Here is a 26,833-nt window from a genome sequence, read left to right as displayed (position 1 = left end):
TGGTCCTGGGGCTGGTTGCTGAAGGGCTGGTCCTGGGGCTGGCTGCTGACGCGCTGGTCCTGGTCCTGGGGCTGGTTGCTGCCGGGCTGGTCCTGGGGCTAGCTGAAGGTCAATCTCATCCTCTTCTTACAACTCACTGTCAGACTCCGAATTGACAGAGACATGATCATCATATTCTTAAAATTCTTAATCTTGCAAAGTGGAAGATGCTACTTCCACACTAGTATCTCTATCTGCAGAGATTATTTTTGCCATACTGATTGTTTGTGGTAAGTAGCCACACATGCAAAGCTATTGATTTGTTGTGTTCCTCCTTCAATTTGCACCGGGCTGGGGTAGAGTGTTTTACAATGTATTGGAATAATGTATTGAAGTAATGTATTGTAATAACATCGAAAAGGTTCCTGCAAGACATTGTGTAGTTTCACACGCTACAACGGGTAAAGAGTGTGAGAAAAACAGTAGACCAGCAGACAAGGCAGGGAGACAAACAGACAAGGCAGGGAGACAAACAGACAAGGCAGGGAGACAAACAGACAAGGCAGGGAGACAAGCAGACAAGGCAGGGAGAAAAGCAGACAAGGCAGGGAGACACACAGACAAGGCAGGGAGACACACAGACAAGGCAGGGAGACAAACAGACAAGGCAGAGAGACAAGCAGACAAGGCAGGGAGAAAAGCAGACAAGGCAGGGAGACACACAGACAAGGCAGGGAGACACACAGACAAGGCAGGGAGACACACAGACAAGGCAGGGAGACAAACAGACAAGGCAGGGAGACAAACAGACAAGGCAGGGAGACAAACAGACAAGGCAGGGAGACACACAGACAAGGCAGGGAGACAAACAGACAAGGCAGGGAGACACACAGACAAGGCAGGGAGACACACAGACAAGGCAGGGAGACACACAGACAAGGCAGGGAGACAAACAGACAAGGCAGGGAGACAAACAGACAAGGCAGGGAGACAAACAAACAAGGCAGGTAGACAAACAGACAAGGCAGGTAGACAAACAGACAAGGCAGGGAGACAAACAGACAAGGCAGAGAGACAAACAGACAAGGCAGGGAGACAAACAGACAAGGCAGGGAGACACACAGACAAGGCAGGGAGACAAACAGACAAGGCAGGGAGACACACAGACAAGGCAGGGAGACAAACAGACAAGGCAGAGAGACAAACAGACAAGGCAGGGAGACACACAGACAAGGCAGGGAGACAAACAGACAAGGCAGGGAGACAAACAGACAAGGCAGAGAGACAAACAGACAAGGCAGGGAGACAAACAGACAAGGCAGGGAGACAAACAGACAAGGCAGGGAGACAAACAGACAAGGCAGGGAGACAAACAGACAAGGCAGGGAGACAAACAGACAAGGCAGGGAGACAAACAGACAAGGTGCAGGAGACAAACAGACAACCAAACAGACAAGGCCCAGGGAAGAGGAAGACAGAGTGTTGGCAAACAGACATACATTTGTTTCATTTTTACAGACAAGGCACCTACACACACACACATACACAGGGAGACACACAGACACACACACAAACAGACACAGGGAGACAAACACACAAACAGACAAGGCACACAGACAAGGCACACAGACAAGGCACAGACACAGACAAGGCAGGGAGACACACACACACACACACACACACACACACACACTCACACTCACACTCACACACACACACTCACACACACACTCACACACACACACACACACACACTCACACACACACACACACACTCACACACACACTCACACACACACACACACACACACACACACACACACACACACACACACACACACACACACACACACTCACACACACACTCACACTCACACTCACACTCACACTCACACTCACACTCACACACTCACACACACTCACACACACACATTTCCACACTTCTATTACCCTCTGGTCCAGTGGACCCAAACACCACATATGTGATATAAATGATCAAAATGTTTCATTTTAATTCAAATGTTTTATTTGTCACATAAAATGACAACAAAAATATATGTATAATTGTGTAATCTTTCTTTTAATAAACATTGAAAATGGGTCAGACAGACCCGAACACCACACAAGGGTTAAGCATCCTCATCACCATCTCTACACACCCTGCTTTCATAATAACTTTTACTGTGGTTTCAACCACATGGAATGCAGCCCAGCAGATGCTGTTAAAGGAGATCTACCTCTACATTGTTATTGTCAGAACATTAAAGTCTCTCCCTACTATTATAACTGAGATAGAAAGGACTAGCAGGGTGCAACGTACTTCAACTCCTTTACATACTATTATAATTGAGACAGAAAGGCCTAGCAGGGTGCAACGTACTCCAACTCCTTTACATACTATTATAATTGAGACAGAAAGGCCTAGCAGGGTGCAACGTACTCCAACTCCTTTACATACTATTATAATTGAGACAGAAAGGCCTAGCAGGGTGCAACGTACTCCAACTCCTTTACATACTATTATAATTGAGACAGAAAGGCCTAGCAGGGTGCAACGTACTCCAACTCCTTTACATACTATTATAATTGAGACAGAAAGGCCTAGCAGGGTGCAACGTACTCCAACTCCTTTACATACTATTATAATTGAGACAGAAAGGCCTAGCAGGGTGCAACGTACTCCAACTCCTTTACATACTATTATAATTGAGACAGAAAGGCCTAGCAGGGTGCAACGTACTCCAACTCCTTTACATACTATTATAATTGAGACAGAAAGGCCTAGCAGGGTGCAACGTACTCCAACTCCTTTACATACTATTATAATTGAGACAGAAAGGCCTAGCAGGGTGCAACGTACTCCAACTCCTTTACATACTATTATAATTGAGACAGAAAGGCCTAGCAGGGTGCAACGTACTCCAACTCCTTTACATACTATTATAATTGAGACAGAAAGGCCTAGCAGGGTGCAACGTACTCCAACTCCTTTACATACTATTATAATTGAGACAGAAAGGCCTGGGGGGGTTCAACTTGTCAAGCAGATGCCCCTGCAGCCATAGACAACTTCCGGTGAGAACATCAGGTTTCTAACTATCCTCAACATGTAAATCTGACAGGAGAAAACATCGGGTTTCTAACTATCCTCAACATGTAAATCTGACAGGAGAGAACATCAGGTTTCTAACTATCCTCAACATGTAAATCTGACAGGAGAAAACATCTGGTTTCTAACTATCCTCAACATGTAAATCTGACAGGAGAAAACATCGGGTTTCTAACTATCCTCAACATGTAAATCTGACAGGAGAAAACATCTGGTTTCTAACTATCCTCAACATGTAAATCTGACAGGAGAAAACATCTGGTTTCTAACTATCCTCAACATGTAAATCTGACAGGAGAAAACATCAGGTTTCTAACTATCCTCAACATGTAAATCTGAGGAGAAAACATCTGGTTTCTAACTATCCTCAACATGTAAATCTGACAGGAGAAAACATCTGGTTTCTAACTATCCTCAACATGTAAATCTGACAGGAGAAAACATCGGGTTTCTAACTATCCTCAACATGTAAATCTGACAGGAGAAAACATCTGGTTTCTAACTATCCTCAACATGTAAATCTGACAGGAGAAAACATCAGGTTTCTAACTATCCTCAACATGTAAATCTGACAGGAGAAAACATCAGGTTTCTAACTATCCTCAACATGTAAATCTGACAGGAGAAAACATCGGGTTTCTAACTATCCTCAACATGTAAATCTGACAGGAGAAAACATCTGGTTTCTAACTATCCTCAACATGTAAATCTGACAGGAGAAAACATCGGGTTTCTAACTATCCTCAACATGTAAATCTGACAGGAGAAAACATCAGGTTTCTAACTATCCTCAACATGTAAATCTGACAGGAGAAAACATCTGGTTTCTAACTATCCTCAACATGTAAATCTGACAGGAGAAAACATCTGGTTTCTAACTATCCTCAACATGTAAATCTGACAGGAGAAAACATCTGGTTTCTAACTATCCTCAACATGTAAATCTGACAGGAGAGAACATCAGGTTTCTAACTATCCTCAACATGTAAATCTGACAGGAGAAAACATCAGGTTTCTAACTATCCTCAACATGTAAATCTGAGAGGAGAAAACATCTGGTTTCTAACTATCCTCAACATGTAAATCTGACAGGAGAAAACATCTGGTTTCTAACTATCCTCAACATGTAAATCTGACAGGAGAGAACATCAGGTTTCTAACTATCCTCAACATGTAAATCTGACAGGAGAAAACATCAGGTTTCTAACTATCCTCAACATGTAAATCTGACAGGAGAAAACATCAGGTTTCTAACTATCCTCAACATGTAAATCTGACAGGAGAAAACATCTGGTTTCTAACTATCCTCAACATGTAAATCTGACAGGAGAAAACATCGGGTTTCTAACTATCCTCAACATGTAAATCTGACAGGAGAAAACATCTGGTTTCTAACTATCCTCAACATGTAAATCTGACAGGAGAAAACATCGGGTTTCTAACTATCCTCAACATGTAAATCTGACAGGAGAAAACATCTGGTTTCTAACTATCCTCGCTCCTCGCCATGTAAATCTGACAGGAGAAAACATCGAGTTTCTAACTATCCTCAACATGTAAATCTGAGAGGAGAGAACATCAGGTTTCTAACTATCCTCAACATGTAAATCTGACAGGAGAAAACATCGAGTTTCTAACTATCCTCGCTCCTCACCATGTAAATCTGTCATCGTCATCCAGACCATAAATTCTGATATAAAAAACCCTCTATTTTTGTCAATCCACTCGTCAGGATGGGAACTTCACAACGTTACACCCAGAAAGGTGAAAGTGTTAAAGTAACAGGAGTTATGTTTGGTACGTCCCAAAGAGAAACGCTTTCATCTATTCATTTAAGAACAGGTTTACATCTCAACCATAATGTCAGCCAAGTTGTTTTGATTGTAAATCCAGTAAATAATTAAAGACAGACTTTGAGGAAGATGTGATAAGGACAAGTATTCTCTAATTGTTTGAAATCAGTGGATTCAACATGAATGTAAAACATGCACACAGGATAAATAGAATTGTTTATACAATGGAGCATTCAAATATTGGCCCACTGCTAGTGGGGCAACCTTAGCATTTTCTGATTGGTCAATTCTTGGAGTAGGTAGCTCCTTTGTTGACAATAATTAAATGTGTTATTAGATGTGTACATTCATTGTGTTATTGCATTAATACAGTTTAAACAGTAGATATTTGGGGGAAGTTACTAACATAAAAGTGGAATATTGGAATATGTCTGACAAGAGGAACAGTCCTGCCCAGTGTGAAAGCCAACACACACAGCCTTACACACTCAGCTCCCTGTATTCTACAGTTGCACTGCTACAGCTTCACCTGGAGGGGGCGACAGAAACAACAAGATTTAAGGTACAGGACAAAAAGACCAATGACAGACAACACATCTTATCTGAAAGGCTCTCTTGACATAGCTGTCCCAATAGAGTCACTATGAACCAGAAGCTGACTGGCCATGGGACATATGGGGGGGGGTTAGTGTGTTAGAAAATACATGTAAATGTTAAAAAGAGAAACAGTCACATTACCAACATTACCAATGATCACAGATCACTGCACCTGTACATAGCCCATCTGTAAATAGCCCATCCAACTACCTCATCCCCATACTGTATTTATTTATTTATCTTGCTCATTTTCACCCCAGTATCTCTACTTCCACATTCATCTTCTGCACATCTACCATTCCAGTGTTTAATTGCTATATTGTAATTACCCTCGACACCATGGCCTATTTATTGCCTTACCTCCCTTATCTTACCTCATTTGCACTCACTGTATATAGACTTTTTGTACTGAATTATTGACTGTATGTTTGTTTATTCCATGTGTAACTCTGTGTTGTTGTTTGTGTCGAACTGCTTTGCTTTATCTTGGCCAGGTCGCAGTTGTAAATGAGAATGTGTTCTCAACTAGACTACCTGGTTAAATAAAGGTGAAATAAAATATAAAAACATTTCACAATCCCCGAATGATTTCAATACAAGATAATCGTGTCATAAATAAATACGTCACTCACCCTAACGTCAGGACCAGACTCCACAGACCACAGGTTGGGTTGGTCCTCCTCTTCCTCCTCGTCACCAGTGGGAAACCAGCTAGGATAATATTATACAGATGGATTAGATTACATCAGATATTCATTGATTTATTGATTTGATATTTAAAGTATTAGGACTCTCCAGCTGGAGACAACGTTATATATGACCTCAGTTATATTACTCTGTCAACTAGTAATACAGAGATGAACATCACAGAGACATTAATACAGAGATGAACATCACAGAGACATTAAACATAATACAGAGATGAACATAGAGATATTAAACATTAATACAGAGATGAACATCACAGAGACAACATTATATATGACCTCAGTTATATTACTCTGTCAACTAGTAATACAGAGATGAACATCACAGAGACAACATTAATATGACAGTTATATTACTCTGCCAACTAGTAATACAGAGATGAACATCACAGAGACAACATTATATATGACCTCAGTTATATTACTCTGTCAACTAGTAATACAGAGATGAACATCACAGAGACATTACATTATATGAACATCACAGAGACATTATATTACTAGTAATACAGAGATGAACATCACAGAGACATTAAACATTAACACAGAGATGAACATCACACATTAAACATAATACAGAGATGAACATCACAGAGACAACATTATATATGACCTCAGTTATATTACTCTGTCAACTAGTAATACAGAGATGAACATCACAAAGACATTAATACAGAGATGAACATCACAGAGACATTAATACAGAGATGAACATCACAGAGACATTAAACATTAATACAGAGATGAACATCACAGAGACATTAAACATTAATACAGAGATGAACATCACAGAGACAACATTATATATGACCTCAGTTATATTACTCTGTCAACTTAATACAGAGATGAACATCACAGAGACATTAAACATTAACACAGAGATGAATATCACAGAGACATTAAACATTAATACAGAGATGAACATCACAGAGACATTAATATGAACATCAGAAACATTAATACAGAGATGAACATCAAGAGACATTAAACATTAATACAGAGATGAACATCACAGAGACAACATTATATATGACCTCAGTTATATTACTCTGTCAACTAGTAATACAGAGATGAACATCACAGAGACATTAAACATTGAACATCACAGAGACATTAAACATTAATACAGAGATGAACATCACAGAGACATTAAACATTAATACAGAGATGAACATCAGAGACATGAAACATTAATACAGAGATGAACATCACAGAGACATTAAACATTAATACAGAGATGAACATCACAGAGACATTAAACATTAACACAGAGATGAACATCACAGAGACATTAATACAGAGATGAACACCACAGAGACATTAAACATTAATACAGAGATGAACATCACAGAGACATTAAACATTAACACAGAGATGAACATCACAGAGACATTAATACAGAGATGAACACCACAGAGACATTAAACATTAATACAGAGATGAACATAACAGAGACGTTTAACATTAACACAGAGATGAACATCACAGAGACATTAAACATTAATACATCACAGAGATAACATTATATATGACCTTAGTTATATTACTCTGTCAACTAGTAATACAGGGGATGAACATACAGAGACATTAATACAGAGATGAACATCACAGAGACATTAAACATTAACACAGAGATGAACATCACAGAGACATTAATACAGAGATGAACACCACAGAGACATTAAACATTAATACAGAGATGAACATAACAGAGACGTTTAACATTAACACAGAGATCACCTGGTTAATGTGATACATGTGTTACATGTGTTCTACTGTAGTGTTTCAGACCTGTTTTGTGCGAACATCCCAGCTAGCGCATAAAGTTGCGCCCCCTGTTCTATTTGTGCTTTTATTAAAAGTTTTATTGAAACATTCAGTGAACGTTGAAGGAAGTTTAAAAAAACTCCAAATAACCAATAATTCTGTTTCTCTGAGTGTTAATAAAACCTCCCAGGAAAATGTTCCTGGAACCATAGTTAGACGTTCTCAGAACCTCCCTGGAACGATAGTTAGACGTTCTCAGAACCTCCCTGGAACCATAGTAAGACGTTCTCAGAACCTCCCTGGAACCATAGTAAGACGTTCTCAGAACCTCCCTGGAACCATAGTTAGATGTTCTCAGAACCTCCCTGGAACCATAGTTAGATGTTCTCAGAACCTCCCTGGAACCATAGTAAGACGTTCTCAGAACCTCCCTGGAACCATAGTTAGATGTTCTCAGAACCTCCCTGGAACCATAGTTAGATGTTCTCAGAACCTCCCTGGAACCATAGTAAGACGTTCTCAGAACCTCCCTGGAACCATAGTTAGACGTTCTCAGAACCTCCCTGGAACCATAGTTAGATGTTCTCAGAACCTCCCTGGAACCATAGTTAGATGTTCTCAGAACCTCCCTGGAACCATAGTAAGACGTTCTCAGAACCTCCCTGGAACCATAGTTAGACATTCTCAGAACCTCCCTGGAACCATAGTAAGACGTTCTCAGAACCTCCCTGGAACCATAGTAAAACGTTCTCAGAACAGGCTAACTCTTCACTTCCGTTTTCAGAACGTTTAAAAAATGCTCCGTTTTACCAGGCAGTAAAGTTATGGTTTCCTCCCAAGAACCAATAGTAAACCAAAAATGTATGTTCCCACAACTTTCAATAAACCATATGCGCTAGTTGGGATTACACTTCTTGTACTCCATGTCATATGCCAAATTATGTTGACAAGGAGTAGAATGTTATCACAAAATAGACTGGTGCCTAGGCTAAGAAGATCCCGTAGGGTTCAGAGCCTGTTTTGAGAGGGAGACCTGGCAAGACTTGTTTAGCAGGACCATGCTAACTGTAGAATTAGATAGCAGGACAAGGCTAACTGTAGACTTAGTTAGTAGGACCAGGCTAACTGTAGAATTAGTTAGCAGGACCAGGCTAACTGTAGACTTAGTTAGCAGGACCGGGCTAACTGTAGAATTAGATAGCAGGACCAGGCTAACTTTAGAATTAGATAGCAGGACAAGGCTAACTGTAAACTTGATTAGCAGGACCAGGCTAACTGTAGACTTAGATAGCAGGACCAGGCTCATTGTAAACATAGATTGCAGGACCATGCTAACAGCATTCGTAAGTTAGGCTAACTGTAGACCTAAGTCAGGCTAACCGCACCTGGAGGTGAAGAGAGACTTCTCGTTGATCATCTGGACTCTGAAGATGTTGACAGCCTTATAGACATCTATCACATCCTGGTACTTCTCCAGTAGATGCCTGGAGAGAGAGACAGGATAGAAAATAGTCACTCCACAATCCATTGGCAATCAATATCATCAATATCAATCAGCATACCTCATATCATCAATATCAATCAGCATACCTCATATCATCAATATCAACCAGCATACCTCATATCATCAATATCAACCAGCATACCTCATATCATCAATATCAACCAGCATACCTCATATCATCAATATCAATCAGCATACCTCATATCATCAATATCAACCAGCATATATTATTTCATCAATATCATTCAGGGGGAGACACCCTGGACCCAAACTGTTACAGACCTATATCCATCCTGCCCTGCCTATCTAAGGTCTTCGAAAGCCAAGTCAACAAACAGGTCACTGACCATCTCGAATCCCACCGTACCTTCTCCGCTTTGCAATCTGGTTTCCGAGCCGGTCACGGGTGCACCTCAGCCACTCTCAAGGTACTAAACGATATCATAACCGCCATCGATAAAAGACAGTACTGTGCAGCCGTCTTCATTGACCTTGCCAAGGCTTTCGACTCTGTCAATCACCATATTCTTATCGGCAGACTCAGTAGCCTCGGTTTTTCGGATGACTGCCTTGCCTGGTTCACCAATTAATTTGCAGACAGAGTTCAGTGTGTCAAATCGGAGGGCATGCTGTCCGGTCCTCTGGCAGTCTCTATGGGGGTGCCACAGGGTTCAATTCTCGGGCCGAATCTTTTCTCTGTATATATCAAAGATGTTGCTCTTGCAGCGGGCGATTCCCTGATCCACCTCTACGCAGACCACACCATTCTATATACTTCCGGCCCGTCCTTGGACACTGTGCTATCTAACCTCCAAACGAGCTTCAATACCATACAACACTCCTTCCGTGGCCTCCAACTGCTCTTAAACGCTAGTAAAACCAAATGCATGCTTTTCAACCGATCGCTGCCTGCACCCGCATGCCCGACTAGCATCACCACCCTGGATGGTTCCGACCTTGAATATGTGGACATCTATAAGTACCTAGGTGTCTGGCTAGACTGTAAACTCTCCTTCCAGACTCATATCAAACATCTCCAATCGAAAATCAAATCAAGAGTCGGCTTTCTATTCCGCAACAAAGCCTCCTTCACTCACGCCGCCAAACTTACCCTAGTAAAACTGACTATCCTACCGATCCTCGACTTCGGCAATGTCATCTACAAAATTGATTCCAACACTCTACTCAGCAAACTGGATGCAGTTTATCACAGTGCCATCCGTTTTGTCACTAAAGCACCTTATACCACCCACCACTGCGACTTGTATGCTCTAGTCGGCTGGCCCTCGCTACATATTCGTCGCCAGACCCACTGGCTCCAGGTCATCTACAAGTCCATGCTAGGTAAAGCTCCGCCTTATCTCAGTTCACTGGTCACGATGGCAACACCCATCCGTAGCACGCGCTCCAGCAGGTGTATCTCACTGATCATCCCTAAAGCCAACACCTCATTTGTCCGCCTTTCGTTCCAGTACTCTGCTGCCTGTGACTGGAACACAAAAATCTGAGGTTGGAGACTTTTATCTCCCTCACCAACTTCAAACATCTGTCTGAGCAGCTAACTGATCGCTGCAGCTGTACATAGTCTATTGGTAAATAGCCCACCCATTTTCACCTACCTCATCCCCATACTGTTTTTATTTATTTACTTTTCTGCTCTTTTGCACACCAATATCTCTCTACCTGTACATGACCATCTGATCATTTATCACTCCAGTGTTAATCTGCAAAATTGTAATTATTCACCTACCTCCTCATGCCTTTTGCACACAATGTATATAGACTCCCCTTTTTTTCTACTGTGTTATTGACTTGTTAATTGTTTACTCCATGTGTAACTCTGTGTTGTCTGTTCACACTGCTATGCTTTATCTTGGCCAGGTCGCAGTTGCAAATGAGAACTTGTTCTCAACTAGCCTACCTGGTTAAATAAAGGTGAAATAAAAAAAAATAAAAAAATACATTATATTGTATCAGTTGTATTACATTATAATATCCTTAATATACCTGTAATATGTCCCAGACTCATCCTTCTGGTTCCTCTGGTCTGGCTTCATGTCCTCTCCCCCCCACTGGTAGCAGGGGCAGGGGAAGAGGTTTAGCCAGGGGTAGAGGCAGGGGCTGGGGCCTGGTCTGGTCCTCTCTCCCAGGGGCAGGTTCTGTGCCAGGTAAGGTCTGAGCAGGGCTCTGGGCAACAGAGACACCAGCCAGTAAATGGGCTCCTCATTTACAATGTCATGGAAGCTCTGGAGGTACTGACGCACAGCTGCAGAGGGCTGGATGGAGGACAGGTTCTGTAGGCAGGAGAAAGAGGAAAAGGAGGAGGAGATGGAGGAGGAATAGAGACAGGGAGTTTACTGTGTGGTTATGGAAAACCTGGAGGTACTGACGCATGGCTACAGAGGGCTGGATGGAGGACAGGTTCTGTAGGCAGGAGGAGGAGATGGAGGAGGAGATGGAGGAAGTGAGACAAAGAGTTTACTATGTGGTTATGGCTAAGCTTAGCTGAATACATTTCAACTCAGTTTCACAGTTCCTGACATTTAATAAAAGTTCAAATTCCATGTCTTAGGATCACCACTTTATTTTAAGAATGTGAAGTGTCAGCATAATAGTAGAGAGAATGATTTATTTCAGCTTTTATTTATTTCAGCAGAAATTTTAATTGGTATTTCATCATAAATTGTTTAACATTTGGTTAGCAGCTACAAGTAGGTGGGTGATGCCAGTCCTCCTGACAGAGCTGGTGTGACTGAGTCAGGTTTGTAGGCCTCCTTGCCCGCACACGCTTTTTCAGTTCTGCCCACAAATGTTCAAGGATTGAGGTCAGGGCTTTGGTGTCCAATATTGACTTTGTTGTCCTTTAGCCATTTTTCCACAACTTTGCTTGGGGTCATCCATTTGGAAGACCCATTTGCAACCAAGCTTCAACTTCCTGATGTCTTGAGATATTGCTTCAATATATCCATAATTGTCCTGCCTCATGATGGCATCATTTTGTGAACCAGGCATGTCATAAATAAATACAGTAACATCAGGTATTTGGGTTGGTGCATGTTGCATGCTTCAAGGTTGGGATGGTGTTATTCAGCCTCCCCTTTTCCTCCAAACATAACGATGATTAAGGCATTTCATCATACAAGGAATCTCTCCAAAAAGTACAATCTTTGTCCCTATGTCCAGTTGAAAACCCTAGTCTGGCTTTTTTTTGGTTTTGGAGCAGTGGCTTCTGCATCTAAAAGTCACTCAGTCTGGCTTTTTGTTTTGTTTTGGAGCATCCACTCGTTTCACTGTGGATATAGATACTTTTGTACCGGTTTCCTCCAGCATCTTCACAAGGTCCTTTGCTGTTGTTCTGGGATTGATTTGCACTTTTCTCACCAAAGTACGTTCATCTCTAGGAGACAGAACGCGTCTCCTTCCTGAGCGGTATGATGGCTGCATGGTCCCATGGTGTTTATACTTGCGTACTGTTGTTTGTACAGATGAATGTGGTACCTTCAGGCGTTTGGTAATTGCTCTAAAGGATGAACCAGACTTGTGGAGGTCTACAATTTTTTTTTCTGAGGTCTCTGCTGATTTTTTGGGATTTTCCTAGGATGTCAAGCCAAGATGCATTGAGTTTAAAGGTAGGTATGCATCCACAGGAACACCTCCAAATTACTCAAATGATGTCAATTAGCCTATCAGAAGCTTCTAAAGCTATTACATAATTTTCTGGAATTTTCCAAGCTGTTTAAAGGCACAGTCAACATAGTGTATGTAAACTTCTGACCCACTGGAATTGTGATACAGTGAATTATAAGTGAAATAATCCGTCTGTAAACAATTGTTGGAAAAAGTAATTGTGTCATGCACAAAGTAGATGTCCTAACCAACTTGCCAAAACTATAGTTTGTTAAAATCAAAATTGTGGAGTGGTTGAAAAACAAGTTTTAATGACTCCAACCAAAGTTGGACTTCCGACTTCAAATGTAGTATGCAGTGAACACTTAAGTCTATAGTGTACAATTGTTGTTTTAGGGAAGTAGCCTAAAGACCAATAAAGAAATGGGCTATGAAGATGTGTGTATGCTCCACAATGAAACACATGTAATCGTGTTTTGTAATTTATTATAACTGTTTTTTTATAGCTGCACCAGGTTGGATAATATTAAATATGAGAAATTTAAAATGTTTATGTTTTTGGAATTGATAAATCACCTACTACGTTGGATTCGGAGTCACACTCAAAATTAAAGTGAAAACCAAACTACATGCTGATCCAACTTTGATGTAATGTCCTTAAAACAAGTCAAAATGAGGCTCAGTAGTGTGTGTGTGGCCTCCACGTGCCTGTATGACCTCCCTACAACGCGTGGGCATGCTCCTGATGAGGTGGCGGATGGTCTCCTGAGGGATCTCCTCCCAGACCTGGACTAAAGCATCTGCCAACTCCTGGACAGTCTGTGGTGCATCGTGGCGTTGGTGGATGGAGCAAGACATGATGTCCCAGATGTGCTCAATTGGATTCAGGTCTGGGGAACAGGCGGTCCATAGCATCAATGCCTTCCTCTTGCAGGAACTGCTGACACACTCCAGCCACATGAGGTCTAGCATTGTCTTGCATTAGGAGGAACCCAGGGCCAACCGCACCAGCATATGGTCTCACAAGGGGTCTGAGGATCTCATCTCGGTACCTAATGGCAGTCAGGCGAGCACATGGAGGGCTGTGCGGCCCCCAAAGAAATGCCACCCCACACCATGACTGACCCACCGCCAAACCGGTCATGCTGGAGGATGTTGCAGGCAGCAGAACGTTCTCCACGGCGTCTCCAGACTCTGTCACATGTGCTCAGTGTGAACCTGCTTTCATCTGTGAAGAGCACAGGGCGCCGGTGGCGAATTTGCCAATCTTGGCGTTCTTTGGCAAATGCCAAACGTCCTGCACGGTGTTGGGCTGTAAGCACAACCCCCACCTGTGGACGTCGGGTCCTCATACCACCCTCATGGAGTCTGTTTCTGACCGTTTGAGCAGACACATGCACATTTGTGGCCTGCTGGAGGTCATTTCGCAGGGCTTTGGCAGTGCTCCTCCTGCTCCCCCTTCCACAAAGGCGGAGGTAGCGGTCCTGCTGCTGGGTTGTTGCCCTCCTACGGCCTCCTCCATGTCTCCTAATGTATTGGCCTGTCTTCTGGTAACGCCTCCATGCTCTAGACAATACGCTGACAGACACAGCAAACCTTCTTGCCACAGCTCGCATTGATGTGCCATCCTGGATGAGCTGCACTACCTGAGCCACTCATAGACTCCGTCTCATGCTACCACGAGAGTGAAAGCACAGCCAGCATTCAAAAGTGACAGAAACATCAGCCAGGAAGCATAGGAACTGAGAAGTGGTCTGTAGTCACCACCTGCAGAACCACTCCTTTATTGGGGGTGTCTTGCTAATTGCCTATAATTTCCACCTGTTGTCTATTCCATTTGCTCAACAGCATGTGACATTTATTGTCAATTAGTGTTGCTTCCTAAGTGGACAGTTTGATTTCACAGAAGTGTGTTTGACTTGGAGTTACATTGTGTTGTTTAAGTGTTCCCTTTATTTATTTGAGCAGTGTATTATCTTAAATTGTATATTAAGGGTGATTGTTATAACAGCTTCCTACCAGGTGTGGTTGAGTTTGGATCTGGGCCTCCTTCAGAGACTCCTGGTAGCGTTGATGTGTTCTCTGGAGAAACATCATGATGTCTGGAGGACCCTGGACTGTTCTGATCAGCACCTGGTTCATACACACATGTATACTGTTATACAGAGCAACTTATCTTAAGATAGCTGGGGACGACACCCACGTATCACAGTCATAGTAAGTAAATCTTTGAGGTATTCGTTTTATTTAATGTATTTTCTTTTCACCCGCAGCATGGTGATGACTCTGTCCAGGTATAGCACCTCCTGGTGGCAGAAGTCAGCATAGCAGCGGGCAGGCAGACGTCTGGAATACATCCCTCTGAGGAAGGCTGAGTAGAGGATCTCATCTGCTACTCTCTCACTGGTCTCCCACAGGGCGTCATAAATACTCAACTCTTCAACCAGCTCTGGGGAGGCAGGGAGGGAGGGAGGGAGGGAGGGAGGGAGGGAGGGAGGGAGGGAGGGAGGGAGGGAGGGAGGGAGGGAGGGAGGGAGGGAGGGAGGGAGGGAGGGAGGGAGGGAGGGAGGGAGGGAGGGGCTAGTGTTCACAACTATGTTGTACATTTTAGCAATGATTAGTACAAAACCCCAAATAGATCATCAAAAAACAGTTGTTTCAACACTCTGAGCACATTTTCAATTGACTATTACAAGAGACAATATCATACAGTCACTTATTCACCAAACTTAATCAGTGTTTCATCTAGAAATACATGTTTCACATGCCAATACATGTTCATAAAAATGTAAATGCTTTTCACAATGCAACCCACTCTTTACTTTAGATATGATTCTCTTCTCATTTGTTAAAATACATTTTACTATCACTCTAATATATGCCATTTGTGTAGCAAAGTGTTGGTATGTAACCTCAGTGGGAATCAAACCCACAGCTCTGGTGTTGCTAGTGCCATGCGCATACGAACTGAGCCACACAACACACTATATTACATAAGCGCAATTAAAATACATTTAATGATTACAATAGAGGTGGAAGATGTATGATGGCCGTCCCCTTGAGCATACCGCCCTCCTTCAGGCCATAGATGAGGCATGCAATGACATCAATCCAGAACTATGTCAGGCTTGGATTTGTCATGCCAAAAGGTTTTTCTGCAGGTGCATGAACAATGAGGACATTCACTGTGACGTGGATGAGAACCTATGGTCAGATACTCCAGACAGGCTTGATGCTAACTGGTGCCTGCTAAACCTTGTTTCTTTCATTCATTAATTTGTCTCATTTGATTACAGTACACCTATGTTGTAATGATATCGGAACAATGCATTTATTTTTTGCATCAATTATTGTGAAATATGTCATAATTTCCCCCAAAACTTTTCCAAATACTATTTGAACTCTTTGCAGACTTGTTTTGAGATTGTCATTATTCCTTCTGTACAGTAGAAATCTATAATCAATCCTATCTCAAAATCCTCCAAAAAGGAAAATCACATTGAACCATAGAGGGATTAGTCGCATTAGCAATGTATGTAACCTGTATTCCTGAATTCTAAATAACAGGCTCTCCCACTATCTAGAATAGTCTACTATCTAGAACAGTCTACTATCTACTATCTAGAACAGTCTACTATCTACTATCTAGAACAGTCTAATATCTACTATCTAGAACAGTCTACTATCTACTATCTAGAACAGTCTACTACCTACTATCTAGAACAGTCTACTATCCACTATTAGGAACAGTCTACTATTTACTATCTAGAACAGTCTACTATCTACTATCTAGAACAGTCTACTATCTACTATCTAGAACAGTCTACTATCTACTATCTAGAACAGTCTACTATCTACTATCTAGAACAGTCTACTATCCACTATTAGAACAGTCTACTATCTACTATCTAGAACAGTCTACTATCTACTATCTAGAACAGTCTACTATCTACTATCTAGAACAGTCTACTTACTATCTACTATATAGAACAGTCTACTATCTACAACAGTCTACTATCTACTATCTAGAACAGTCTACTATCTACTATCTACTATCTAGAACAGTCTACTATCTACTATCTAGAACAGTCTACTATCTACTATCTAGAACAGTCTACTATCTACTATCTAGAACAGTCTACTATCTACTATCTAGAACAGTCTGGTCAGCTTGCTGTTTGATGTGATGTTTGTTGTTATGTAACTTCAATTGATTGACTGGTGCGACAATCGACTCCAGGGGGTGAAACAGCTTGCCTCTGTTGAGGGAAAATATATGTTGCTGAAGGGAGGGAAATCCATTTTCATTTCAGAGACCCTGGAGGCAATGGGCCACGACATTCCTACCTCTCTCATGTGATTTCTTCTGACTTGGTAATGATGCTAAATCAGATCTAAAAGAAAATGAAATAAAAAAAACATGAATGTAATTGAGTGTTAATATGGTCTCTGTATAAAACGTGTCCAGATAGAAGACAGTGTTAGACCTGCTACCTTGTCTCCATAGAACACACATAGAACCTCAGCTCTCCACAGGACACGTCATTCCAGCCCTGCCCACCTGTTGACAAATCACACTTCAGTTATTTCAATGTGCTCAGTGTGTGTGTGTGTGTGTGTGTGTGTGTGTGTGTGTGTGTGTGTGTGTACCTCCAGTGTGTAGCTCCATACAGTTCTCCCCCTGTCCAGAGTTACTGGGCTCATCCTCCTCCCAGTAGAAACTGTCAACAGCTGAGCCGTCACTCCACAGCCACATCCCCTCCTTATCACAGAAACACATTGCTTGATGGATTGAAACCACTTCATTGTTTTTAAACAGAAAGTACGTTGAGTTTTTGCCTCTGTAAACTGTAGACATTTGACAGACTGGTTGACCGACTGACTGACTGACTGATTCATTATTGACCCCATGTACCTGAGCTGCATCGTAGCCTCCTATCCAGACCGGCTGGTCTGTGTGTCTCCTGACCAGATCCTGGACAAACACCTGTTGACCCGGGCTGTGAACCGACACCAGGTTCCCTCTGTGCTGGGAGCAGTACAACTAGAGAGACAGTCAGAGAACACTGTGTTAGCTCGCTGAGCTAAAGCCCTGGCAGTACCTCAGGGAGCGAAGATCAATGCAGACTAGAAATTGAAATTTCCTGAATTAAATGTGTGCTAGTCTTGAAGTATCAATGGTTGTGAAATAGTAATAGTTGTAGTAGTGACAGCAGTAGAAGTGGTAGTACTTGGTAGACAGTCTAGTAGTAGTAGTAGTAGTAGTAGTAGTAGTAGTAGTAGTAGTAGAACAGTCTACTAGTAGTAGTAGTAGTAGTAGTACTATCTAGTAGTAGTATCTACTAGTAGAAGCAGTAGTAGTAGTAGTAGTAGTCTAGTAGTAGTAGTCTACTAGTAGTAGAACAGTACAGCAGAGTCTAGCAGCTACTATTAGAGTAGTCTAGCAGTGACAGCATTAGAACAGTGGTAGTATTGGTGACAGAGTCGTAGTAGTCTAGTAGTAGTAGTAGTAGTCTAGTAGTAGTAGTAGTAGTCAGTAGTAGTAGTCTAGAACAGTAGTAGTAGTAGTCTAGTAGTAGTAGTAGAGTGAGTGACAGCACTATTAGAAGTGGTAGTATTGGTGACAGAAGTCTACTAGTTGTAGTAGTAGTAGTAGTAGTAGTAGTAGTAGTAGTAGTAGTAGTAGTAGTAGTAGTAGTAGTAGTAGTAGTAGTAGTAGTAGTAGTAGTAGTAGTAGTAGTGACAGCATTAGAAGTGGTAGTATTGGTGACAGAAGTCGTAGTAGTAGTAGTAGTAGTAGTAGTAGTAGTAGTAGTAGTAGTAGTAGTAGTAGTAGTAGTAGTAGTAGTAGTAGTAGTGACAGCATTAGAAGTGGTAGTATTGGTGACAGAAGTCGTAGTAGTAGTAGTAGTAGTAGTAGTAGTAGTAGTAGTAGTAGTAGTAGTCTAGCAGCTAGTAGTAGTAGTAGTAGTAGTAGTAGCAGCAGTAGTCTAGTAGTAGCAGTGTCTAGCAGCAGCAGCAGAACAGTCTACTAGTTGTACTATTAGAACAGTCTAGCAGCAGCAGCAGCAGCAGCAGCAGTAGTAGCAGCAGCAGAAGCAGTCTAGCATCTAGCCCTGGAACAGTCTAGTAGTAGTAGTAGCACAGCTAGCAGTAGCAGTTAAATCATCTAGAGCTAGTAGTAGTAGTGCAGTCTACTAGTAGTAGTAGTAGTAGTCTAGTAGCAGTAGTAGAAGTAGTAGTAGTAGTAGTAGTAGTAGTAGCCCTAGTAGCAGTCTAGTTTGTACAGTAGTATTATGTAGTAGTCTAGTAGTAGTTTAGTAGAAGCAGCAGTTTCAGTAGTAGCAGCTAGTAGTAGTGTAGTCTAGTGATCAGCATTAAAGTGGTAGTATTGGTGACTAGAACAGTCGTAGTAGTTGTAGTAGTAGTAGTAGTAGTAGTGACAGCATTACTATCTGGTGACTAGAAGTCTAGTAGTAGTATTAGTAGTAGTAGTAGTAGTAGTAGTAGTAGTACAGTCAGTAGTACTAGTAGCAGTGACAGCATTAGAAGTGGTAGTATTGGTTGAGTCCTAGTTACTAGTAGCAGTAGTAGTAGTAGTAGTAGTAGTAGTAGTAGTAGCAGTAGAAGTAGCAGCTAGCAGATGGATTGAAGCAGTCTAGTTTAGCAGCAAAGAGTTGTCAGCAGTTTTCAGCAGCAGAGCAGCAGCAGCAGGCCAGTAGCAGAGCAGTAGCAGTAGACAGTCTAGCAGAGCAGCAGCAGCAGTCTAGCTATCTAGCAGTGGGAACAGCATTTACAGCAGCAGCAGGTATCCTGCATGCAGCACAGCTGCAGTGGGCTGGATCAGCAGCAGAAGTCTCCAGTACTGCACTAGGGAAGGTAGTGGTATTAGGAACAGAGCAGCAGCATCTAGAACAGTCTAGCAGCCCTATCAGCAGTTCATATAGTAGTCTACAACAGTCATCTATTATCTAGCTGTCTACTAGCAGCATCACAGCAGAAGCAGTGAACTAGCTAGTAGACTAGCAGTTAGTAGCCAGTTTAGGAAGTAGTAGTAGTACATGTAGTACTAGTAGTAGTAGTAATAGTAGCATCTAGAACAGTCTACTAGTACTATCTAGAACAGACATTAGAAGTGGTAGTATTGGTGACATCTGTAGCTTGTTCTTGAATCAGTCGTAGTAGTTGTAGTAGTAGCTTGCCTCTGTAGTAGTAGTAGTAGTAGCTGAGTAGCAATCAGTAGTAGTAGAGTAGCCCTGTAGCAGTAGTAGTAGTAGTGACAGCATTAGATTTCTTCTGTACTTGGTGACAGCTCAAAGTAGTTGTAGCAGCAGTAGTAGCATGAAGTAGTAGTAGTAGTAGTTGGCAGTAGTAGTAGTGTAGTAGTAGTAGTAGTAGTAGACCTTAGTAGTAGTAGTGACACATTAGAAGTGGTCATTGGTGACAGAGGAGTCAGTTGTAGCAGTGCCCAGTAGTTGACAAAGTCAGTAGTAGTAGTTAGTAGTAGCACAGTAGTTAGTAGTAGTAGTAGTAGTGGTAGTAGTAGTAGTGACAGCATTAGAATCAGATTGGTGAGCAGTCATAGTTGTAGTAGTAGTGTAGTAGTTAGTAGTAGCATAGCAGTAGTAGAAGTGTAGTAGTAGCTGTAGTAGTAGTAGTCAGTAGTAGTAGTGACAGCATTATGGTAGTATTGGTGACAGAAGACATTGCTTGAGTTGAAGTAGTCAGTGACAGCATTAGAAGTGGTGAGTATTGGTGACAAGTAGTAAACTAGTAGCAGACAGTGTAGACAGACAGACAGACTGTTTTAGTTGAGTACAGTAGTAGCAGCAGTAGCAGTAGTACAGGCAGGTCTGACAGCATTAGAAGTGGTAGTATTGGTGACAGGCTTTAGTTGTAGTAGTTCCAGTAGTAGCAGTAGCAGTACAACAGTAGAGTATAGTGGTAGAACAGTGTTTAGCAACAGCAGTAGTAGTAGCAGCAGGCAGTAGTAGTTTATAGCATCAATGCAGAGCTAGCAGAAGCCTGCAGCAGCAGCAGCAGCAAATGTGTAGCTAGTGCAGCAGTAGCAGCAGCAGCAGTAGTAGTTGTAGTAGTGAGCAGTAGTGCAGTAGCAGTAGTAGCAGACAGTAGTAGTCAGTAGTAGTAGTAGTAGCAGCTAGTAGTAGTAGTAGTAGTAGTAGTAGTAGTAGTAGTAGTAATAGCAGTAGTAGCAGCAGTAGCAGAGCAGCAGCAGCAGTAGCAGTGAGCAGAAGTAGTAGTAGTTTAGTAAACAGTCAGTTAGCAGTAGAAAGCAGAAGCAGTTTAGCAGCAGCAGCAGCAGCAGCAGCAGTAGCAGCAGCAGTCACAGTAGTTGCAGCAGCAGCAGAGCCAGCAGCAGCTAGTAGCAGTAACAAGTAGCAGCAGAGAGTATTCTGCAGCAAGCAGTAGCAGCAGTAGAGGTGCACAGTATGTAGTAGTAGCAGCAGTAGTAGTAGTTAGTAGCAGTAGTAGTAGTAGTTAGTGGTAGTAGCAGTAGTAGTCTAATAGTAGTAGTAGTGTAGTAGAGTAGTAGTAGTGAGTGGTAGTAGTAGTAGTAGTAGTAGTAGTAGTAGTAGTAGTAGTAGTAGTAGTAGTAGTAGTAGTAGTAGTAGTAGTAGTAGTAGTAGTAGTAGTAGTAGTTTTTAATTTAACTAGATTTTAAAGCATACAATTTTATGTGAAAAAAACTGATTTTAGCTTCATTCTTTTACCATGGATTTGCCCTAAATCAATTCCTAACCAACTCTACTACAGCAACAGAACAAGTTGACCTTTAGTTTCTCAGTGTCTCCCAATTACAAGCGTTACCTCTGCAGTGGCCCAGGTGGCCCAGACGGGGTAGAAGGAGAAGCAGCGATGCTCATTCTGATGCCACCCGGCTGGGCACGGTGACTGGGAGTCCACCCCTTCCACCTCCTCCTCTGTAGTGTTCACCACCCCCGGGGCAGCATCCAGCCCTGGAACAACAACACACACCGACAGTATGTACTGTTCAAGAGCTGTGCTTGACTTAGTTTACCTGGTACATATGAAGCAATTAATGGAATAATCCCAAAAGTGCAAACTAAGCTAGATCAAGTAGCACCTCAAATACTGTATAGCATCTAGAGTTGGGTTTGACTAGATACAATGCTATTTTACTGTAAACAGATTGACAACAGACATTCAGCAGGCTTCAACATGCACAGCATTTACACAGATGGTTGATGATTGGCTGAGTGAAATTCATGATCAAAAGATTGTGGGGGCTGTTTTGTTAGACTTCAGTATGACGTGGGTTTGACGTTATCATTCATAGTCTATGGCTTTATACCATCTGCAATAAGGTGGATAAATAGTTACCTGTTTAAATAAATAACAATATGTTCTTAACTCTGCCGAGTTAAATGAAGGTTAAATCAAATAGAGAAATGACAGAACACAGAGGGTGTTTTTTATCATTGAATTAAACTCTTTACACAAACACTGTTTAATTTCAAGTTTCATATTCACCTGTTGCCAGGTGCAGAGCCATTACTATACAACAAAGCAGCAGAGACATTCTGCCAACCGATCTACAGAGGAAACAATGATATTACATTACAACTTAACTCTACATTTAATAACCTCTAATAGAGAATGTTGAGAGTAACACAGTGACAGTAGTAGTAGTAGCTTGGTCTTGGTAGAGTAGCTCAGAATCAGAGAATGTTGAGAGTACCTGAGCTGGCTAGTAACACAGTGACAGTAGTAGTAGTAGCTTGGTCTTGGTAGAGTAGCTCAGAATCAGAGAATGTTGAGAGTACCTGAGCTGGCTACGGCTTCTGGCTTGGATTAGTCACTATTGAGGAGGAGGAGGAGTGAAATGAGATGATGTGAGGAGAAGAAATGAGGAAATGATGAGGTACTGCAGAACAGCAACCAGCCCATATCCTCCTCTCTACACGAGTGGGTGTGTCCTAAAAGCCTCAGCCCTGCCCACTCAACAACCTCATTATCAGACTCAGAGTTCTAACAACACATCTCCTGACAGACTACATCAACATCCTGCTAGTTCTAACAACACATCTCCTGTTCTGACAGACTAGAATCACATCAACAACCTGCTAGTTCTAACAACACATCTCCTGTTCTGACAGACTAGAATCACATCAACAACCTGCTAGTTCTAACAGCACATCTCCTGTTCTGACAGACTAGAATCACATCAACATCCTGCTAGTTCTAACAACACATCTCCTGCTCTGACAGAAGACACAGAGAAAACCGCTCAGACACACACTAACCTTAAGTAAGGTCACACACTCTCTCTCTCTCTCTCTGTTTTACACTTAAAAATTATATTGCATGTAAATAAACGAAGAAAATTGTTTGCAAAAAAAACAACATCTTTGCATCCCAACAAATGATTATTTAGGATTGAAAAAAGGACTTCAGGCTACTCTTGAATGTCTGCAATCAGATAGATGTATTGACAAATGATGATGGACCTGCAAATTGATTTGGACAACCAAATCAGTCCAAAAAACGGTCTCTCTGTTATCTCAGCTCACTGGTCACCATAACAACACCCACCCGTAGCACGCGCTCCTGCAGGTATATCTCACTGGCCATCCCCAATGCCAACACCTCCTTTGACCGCCTTTCCTTTCAGTTCTCTGCTGCCAATGACTGACACAAATTGCACAAAAAATGACTTTAATCAGCAGCTATCTGATCAGCTTACCGATCACTGCAGCTGTACATAGCCCATCTATAAACAGCCCATCCAACTACCTACCTCATCCCCATAGTTTTTTACTTTTTTGCTCTTTTGCACACCAGTATTTCTACTTTTACGTCATAATCTCCACATCTATCACTCCACTTTTCTTTCGCTAAATTGTAATTACTTTGCTACTATGGCCTATGTATTGCTTTGCCTCCTTACTGCATTTGTATATATATTTTTCTATTGTGTTATTGACAGTACTTTTGTTTATGTGTAACTGTCTTGTTGTTTTTGTCACACTGCTTTGCTTTAACTTGGGCAGGTTGTAAATGAGAACTTGTTCTCATCTGACCTACCTGGTTAAATAAGGTGAAAAAAAAACACAAAAACAGCATGCCACAATCAACAGCCTGATCAAATGTTGGTCACACCAGATAGACCAGTTGTCTGATCCAAGCCCCTACCTTTTTAAAAGTCATCTTTGACTAACAGATGCATATCTGTATTTCTAGTCATGTGAAATCAACAGATCAGTGCCAGGTGAATTTATTTCCATTGACTGGTTTCCTTATAAGAACTGTAACTCAGTAAAATCTATTTACATTGTTGCATGTTGAGTTGATATTGTTTGTTCAATGTAGTTATAACTATTTGTTTTCATATTATAATCTTGTGTATATAATTCGTTTTCAAGTATTTTCAATTTGAACTTGTAATCCTCAATCATTTTAAATGGATTATATAAACATGTGGTTGTATTGTGGTTTTAAATGGTCAAATCTAATCCCCTAGCGGGTCACTGAACACACCTTCCATGTCATTATTTTCCTTTGAACCCATAGCCCCTCGTTGATTATCTCTTACATAACATCGATTAGATGGTACAACCTGAACTGATAGATTTCCCCTTTTGCCTTGTCATTGGCAGGATGTTTTTACACAAGGAAGTGAATCATCCATATTACCTTTTTTAAAAAAGCTATTTTTCTTTGTTTGTGTTTGTTTTCATACAGTTTACGGTATATGTCTAGTGGTTAGGGGTTGTTTCTGGAAAGGAATACCAGCTCCACTTTGACATTATGCTAAAGTTTTTCTTCATGGAAATTCAGTCCACCACTGTGTCTTGTCTGATCTACACATCTATAGATGGAATCCATGCAACATTCCCTATTTCTCCATCACTAAACCACTGGTCTGTTACTCATACACTGCATATCGTTGTCACAGGGGAGACGTTGTTTTTAGTTAGGCTGTGGAAAATATAACTAGTGAAGTAACAAACATTCTGAAAGTGGTGAAATATTTATTTCAAGAAAAATACACATAATCGTAATCTTTGTTTAAACATTATATTTCTTGATGTTTTTCCCAGTAATCAACATACAGTAGATAGACTACAGAATACAGGATGAATAAGGTAATAAAAAATATTTATTTTCCTATAAATGAAGAACGTTATTATCCATAAACTACAACAGTGACTGATATACAGTACATTTAAAATAGTAGTTTTATGTCAGTGTATATATTTCACCAACAGAAAATGAATGGGGCCGGACAGCTGTATATCAAATGTGACATTTTATACCTTTTAACCTCAAGCTGCTTGTTATCAGTGTGCACCTTGATGAAGTCCCTACGTTGAAGGTATTGATCAAAACGGTCACAGGCGAACACTATGGCTAGGCATTCATTCTCAATTCAGGATCTGGCTTCTGGCCTTCAGCTGTCAAAAGATGTCCCGTGTATGAAAGTACTTGTGAGCCTGAGCTTAACTTTAGTCTTTACTCAACTTTAGATGAATCTCCTTTGCTCTTTGTAAGAACTGAGTCAGGTTGTGGTCATGGTCCTGCCGCTGCTTCTTCCATTGTTGCACCACAGCCGTGATGTCATCCGCGGTGACGCTTATTCCTGGCAGTCCCTGAAGTGATGCTTATTCCTGGCAGTCCCTGAAGTGATGCTTATTCCTGGCAGTCCCTGAAGTGATGCTTATTCCTGGCAGTCCCTGAAGTGATGCTTATTCCTGGCAGTCTCTGAAGTGATGCTTATTCCTGGCAGTCCCTGAAGTGATGCTTATATTGGTTTAATGAATAACCAATTTAAATAACATATTGGTTTAATGAATAACCAATTTAAATATCATATTGGTTTTATGAATAACCAATTTAAATATCATATTGGTTTAATGAATAACCAATTTAAATATCATATTGGTGTTATGAATAACCTGAGGGTGTGCTAGCGAAACGGAAGCCTTTCCCTGGAGCTGTACAAACAGATGATGGTGCAGAGACAAGATCAAAGACTATCGTTGCCAAATGTTTTCCTCCCAAGGTATTTTTCAGTAGAATAGCAGCCTTTATGACAATTTATAATAATAATAACATTGTATCTAAAAAAATAAATAAAACAAAATTCATTCTGAACACTTAGCAAACTGTCCCAACTACACACACACACACACACACACACACACACACACACACACACACACACACACACACACACACACACACACACACACACACACACACACACACACACACACACACACACACACACACACGGGGTGAGGTGGCTGAAGATGGAGCAAAATATTGCTATGTAGAGAATCACACACGGGGTGAAGTGGCAGTAGAGGGAGCAAAATATTGTTATGTAGAGAATCACACACGTGCAGAAGGTTAATTTGTTTTGCCACCAGCAAAACAGCCAATCGGTTGGGAATAACATTGCAACTGTGTGCATTTTTTCACTTTCAGTTCACTTCCATAGCTTTGTGAAGTCAATACAACTGTGAATTATCTGGCCGTCTAACTTTTTTCCATATTTCTATAAATCGTTTTTTTTGCTTTGTCATTATGGGGTATTGTGTGTAGATTGATGAGGGGGGGGGGGTGTAATCCATTTTAGAATGAGTATATGTGACGGTAAACAGAGAATCTACTTTCTTGGGGACCTGAATATCGACTGGTTTTCATCAAGCTGTCGTATGCATTTTATGCACAATTGTCTCAAGGCTTCAACATCAAATCAAAT

The 26,833-nt window shown here is 41.4% G+C and overlaps 2 protein-coding genes across 49 annotated transcripts; one reads left to right on the top strand and one right to left on the bottom strand.

Annotated features, from left to right (window-relative positions):
- The first annotated feature begins 1,996 nt into the window (after positions 1-1,996).
- Positions 1,997-4,731, top strand: LOC127926937 (uncharacterized). Of its 47 annotated transcripts, none has more exons than XR_008125571.1 (3): positions 1,997-3,302; positions 4,100-4,146; positions 4,671-4,731. XR_008125571.1 is itself a non-coding variant. In XM_052512563.1 (2 exons), exon 1 carries the CDS (start codon positions 2,076-2,078, stop codon positions 3,042-3,044), a length of 969 nt encoding a protein of 322 aa, XP_052368523.1. In that variant the 5' UTR covers positions 1,997-2,075; the 3' UTR covers positions 3,045-3,067; positions 3,865-3,956. The 47 variants fall into 47 exon arrangements, 2 of the variants coding, with proteins under 2 accessions (XP_052368523.1, XP_052368522.1); XR_008125569.1 differs by lacking the exon at positions 4,671-4,731 and adding an exon at positions 4,335-4,437; XR_008125574.1 differs by lacking the exons at positions 4,100-4,146; positions 4,671-4,731 and adding exons at positions 3,865-3,911; positions 4,288-4,372 and having other exon boundaries at positions 1,997-3,114.
- A 530-nt stretch (positions 4,732-5,261) lies between these two features.
- LOC127926936 (uncharacterized) lies at positions 5,262-23,004 on the bottom strand. 2 transcript variants are annotated; one of them, XM_052512560.1, is made up of 13 exons: positions 22,890-23,004; positions 22,597-22,658; positions 21,913-22,061; positions 17,999-18,127; positions 17,734-17,845; positions 17,578-17,644; positions 17,431-17,477; positions 15,351-15,532; positions 15,103-15,216; positions 11,464-11,750; positions 9,338-9,436; positions 6,111-6,189; positions 5,262-5,410 (listed from the first exon to the last, which is right to left on the bottom strand). In XM_052512560.1, the coding sequence occupies exons 2-13, from the start codon at positions 22,643-22,645 to the stop codon at positions 5,399-5,401; spliced, it is 1,326 nt and encodes a 441-aa protein (XP_052368520.1). In that variant the 5' UTR covers positions 22,646-22,658; positions 22,890-23,004; the 3' UTR covers positions 5,262-5,398. The 2 variants fall into 2 exon arrangements, with proteins under 2 accessions (XP_052368520.1, XP_052368519.1); XM_052512559.1 differs by having other exon boundaries at positions 22,805-22,974.
- Positions 23,005-26,833: the final 3,829 nt, after the last annotated feature.

Source organism: Oncorhynchus keta, unplaced genomic scaffold, assembly GCF_023373465.1.
Source record: "Oncorhynchus keta strain PuntledgeMale-10-30-2019 unplaced genomic scaffold, Oket_V2 Un_contig_86_pilon_pilon, whole genome shotgun sequence".
Taxonomy (NCBI): domain Eukaryota; kingdom Metazoa; phylum Chordata; class Actinopteri; order Salmoniformes; family Salmonidae; genus Oncorhynchus; species Oncorhynchus keta.
The sequence above is the reverse complement of the archived record's forward strand: the minus strand, read 5'-3'. Positions and strand labels throughout refer to the sequence as shown.

Bases quoted from the DNA above. Each gene is read 5' to 3' on its own strand.
- LOC127926937 (XM_052512563.1), top strand. From the start codon at position 2,076: ATGGGTCAGACAGACCCGAACACCACACAAGGGTTAAGCATCCTCATC.
- LOC127926936 (XM_052512560.1), bottom strand. From the start codon at position 22,645: ATGTCTCTGCTGCTTTGTTGTATAGTAATGGCTCTGCACCTGGCAACA. The intron at 22,062-22,596 runs GTGAATATGAAA...TTGTTGTTCCAG, and splicing joins GGCTCTGCACCTGGCAACAG to GGCTGGATGCTGCCCCGGGG. The intron at 15,217-15,350 runs GTGAAAAGAAAA...TGTATGAACCAG, and splicing joins GAGTCATCACCATGCTGCGG to GTGCTGATCAGAACAGTCCA.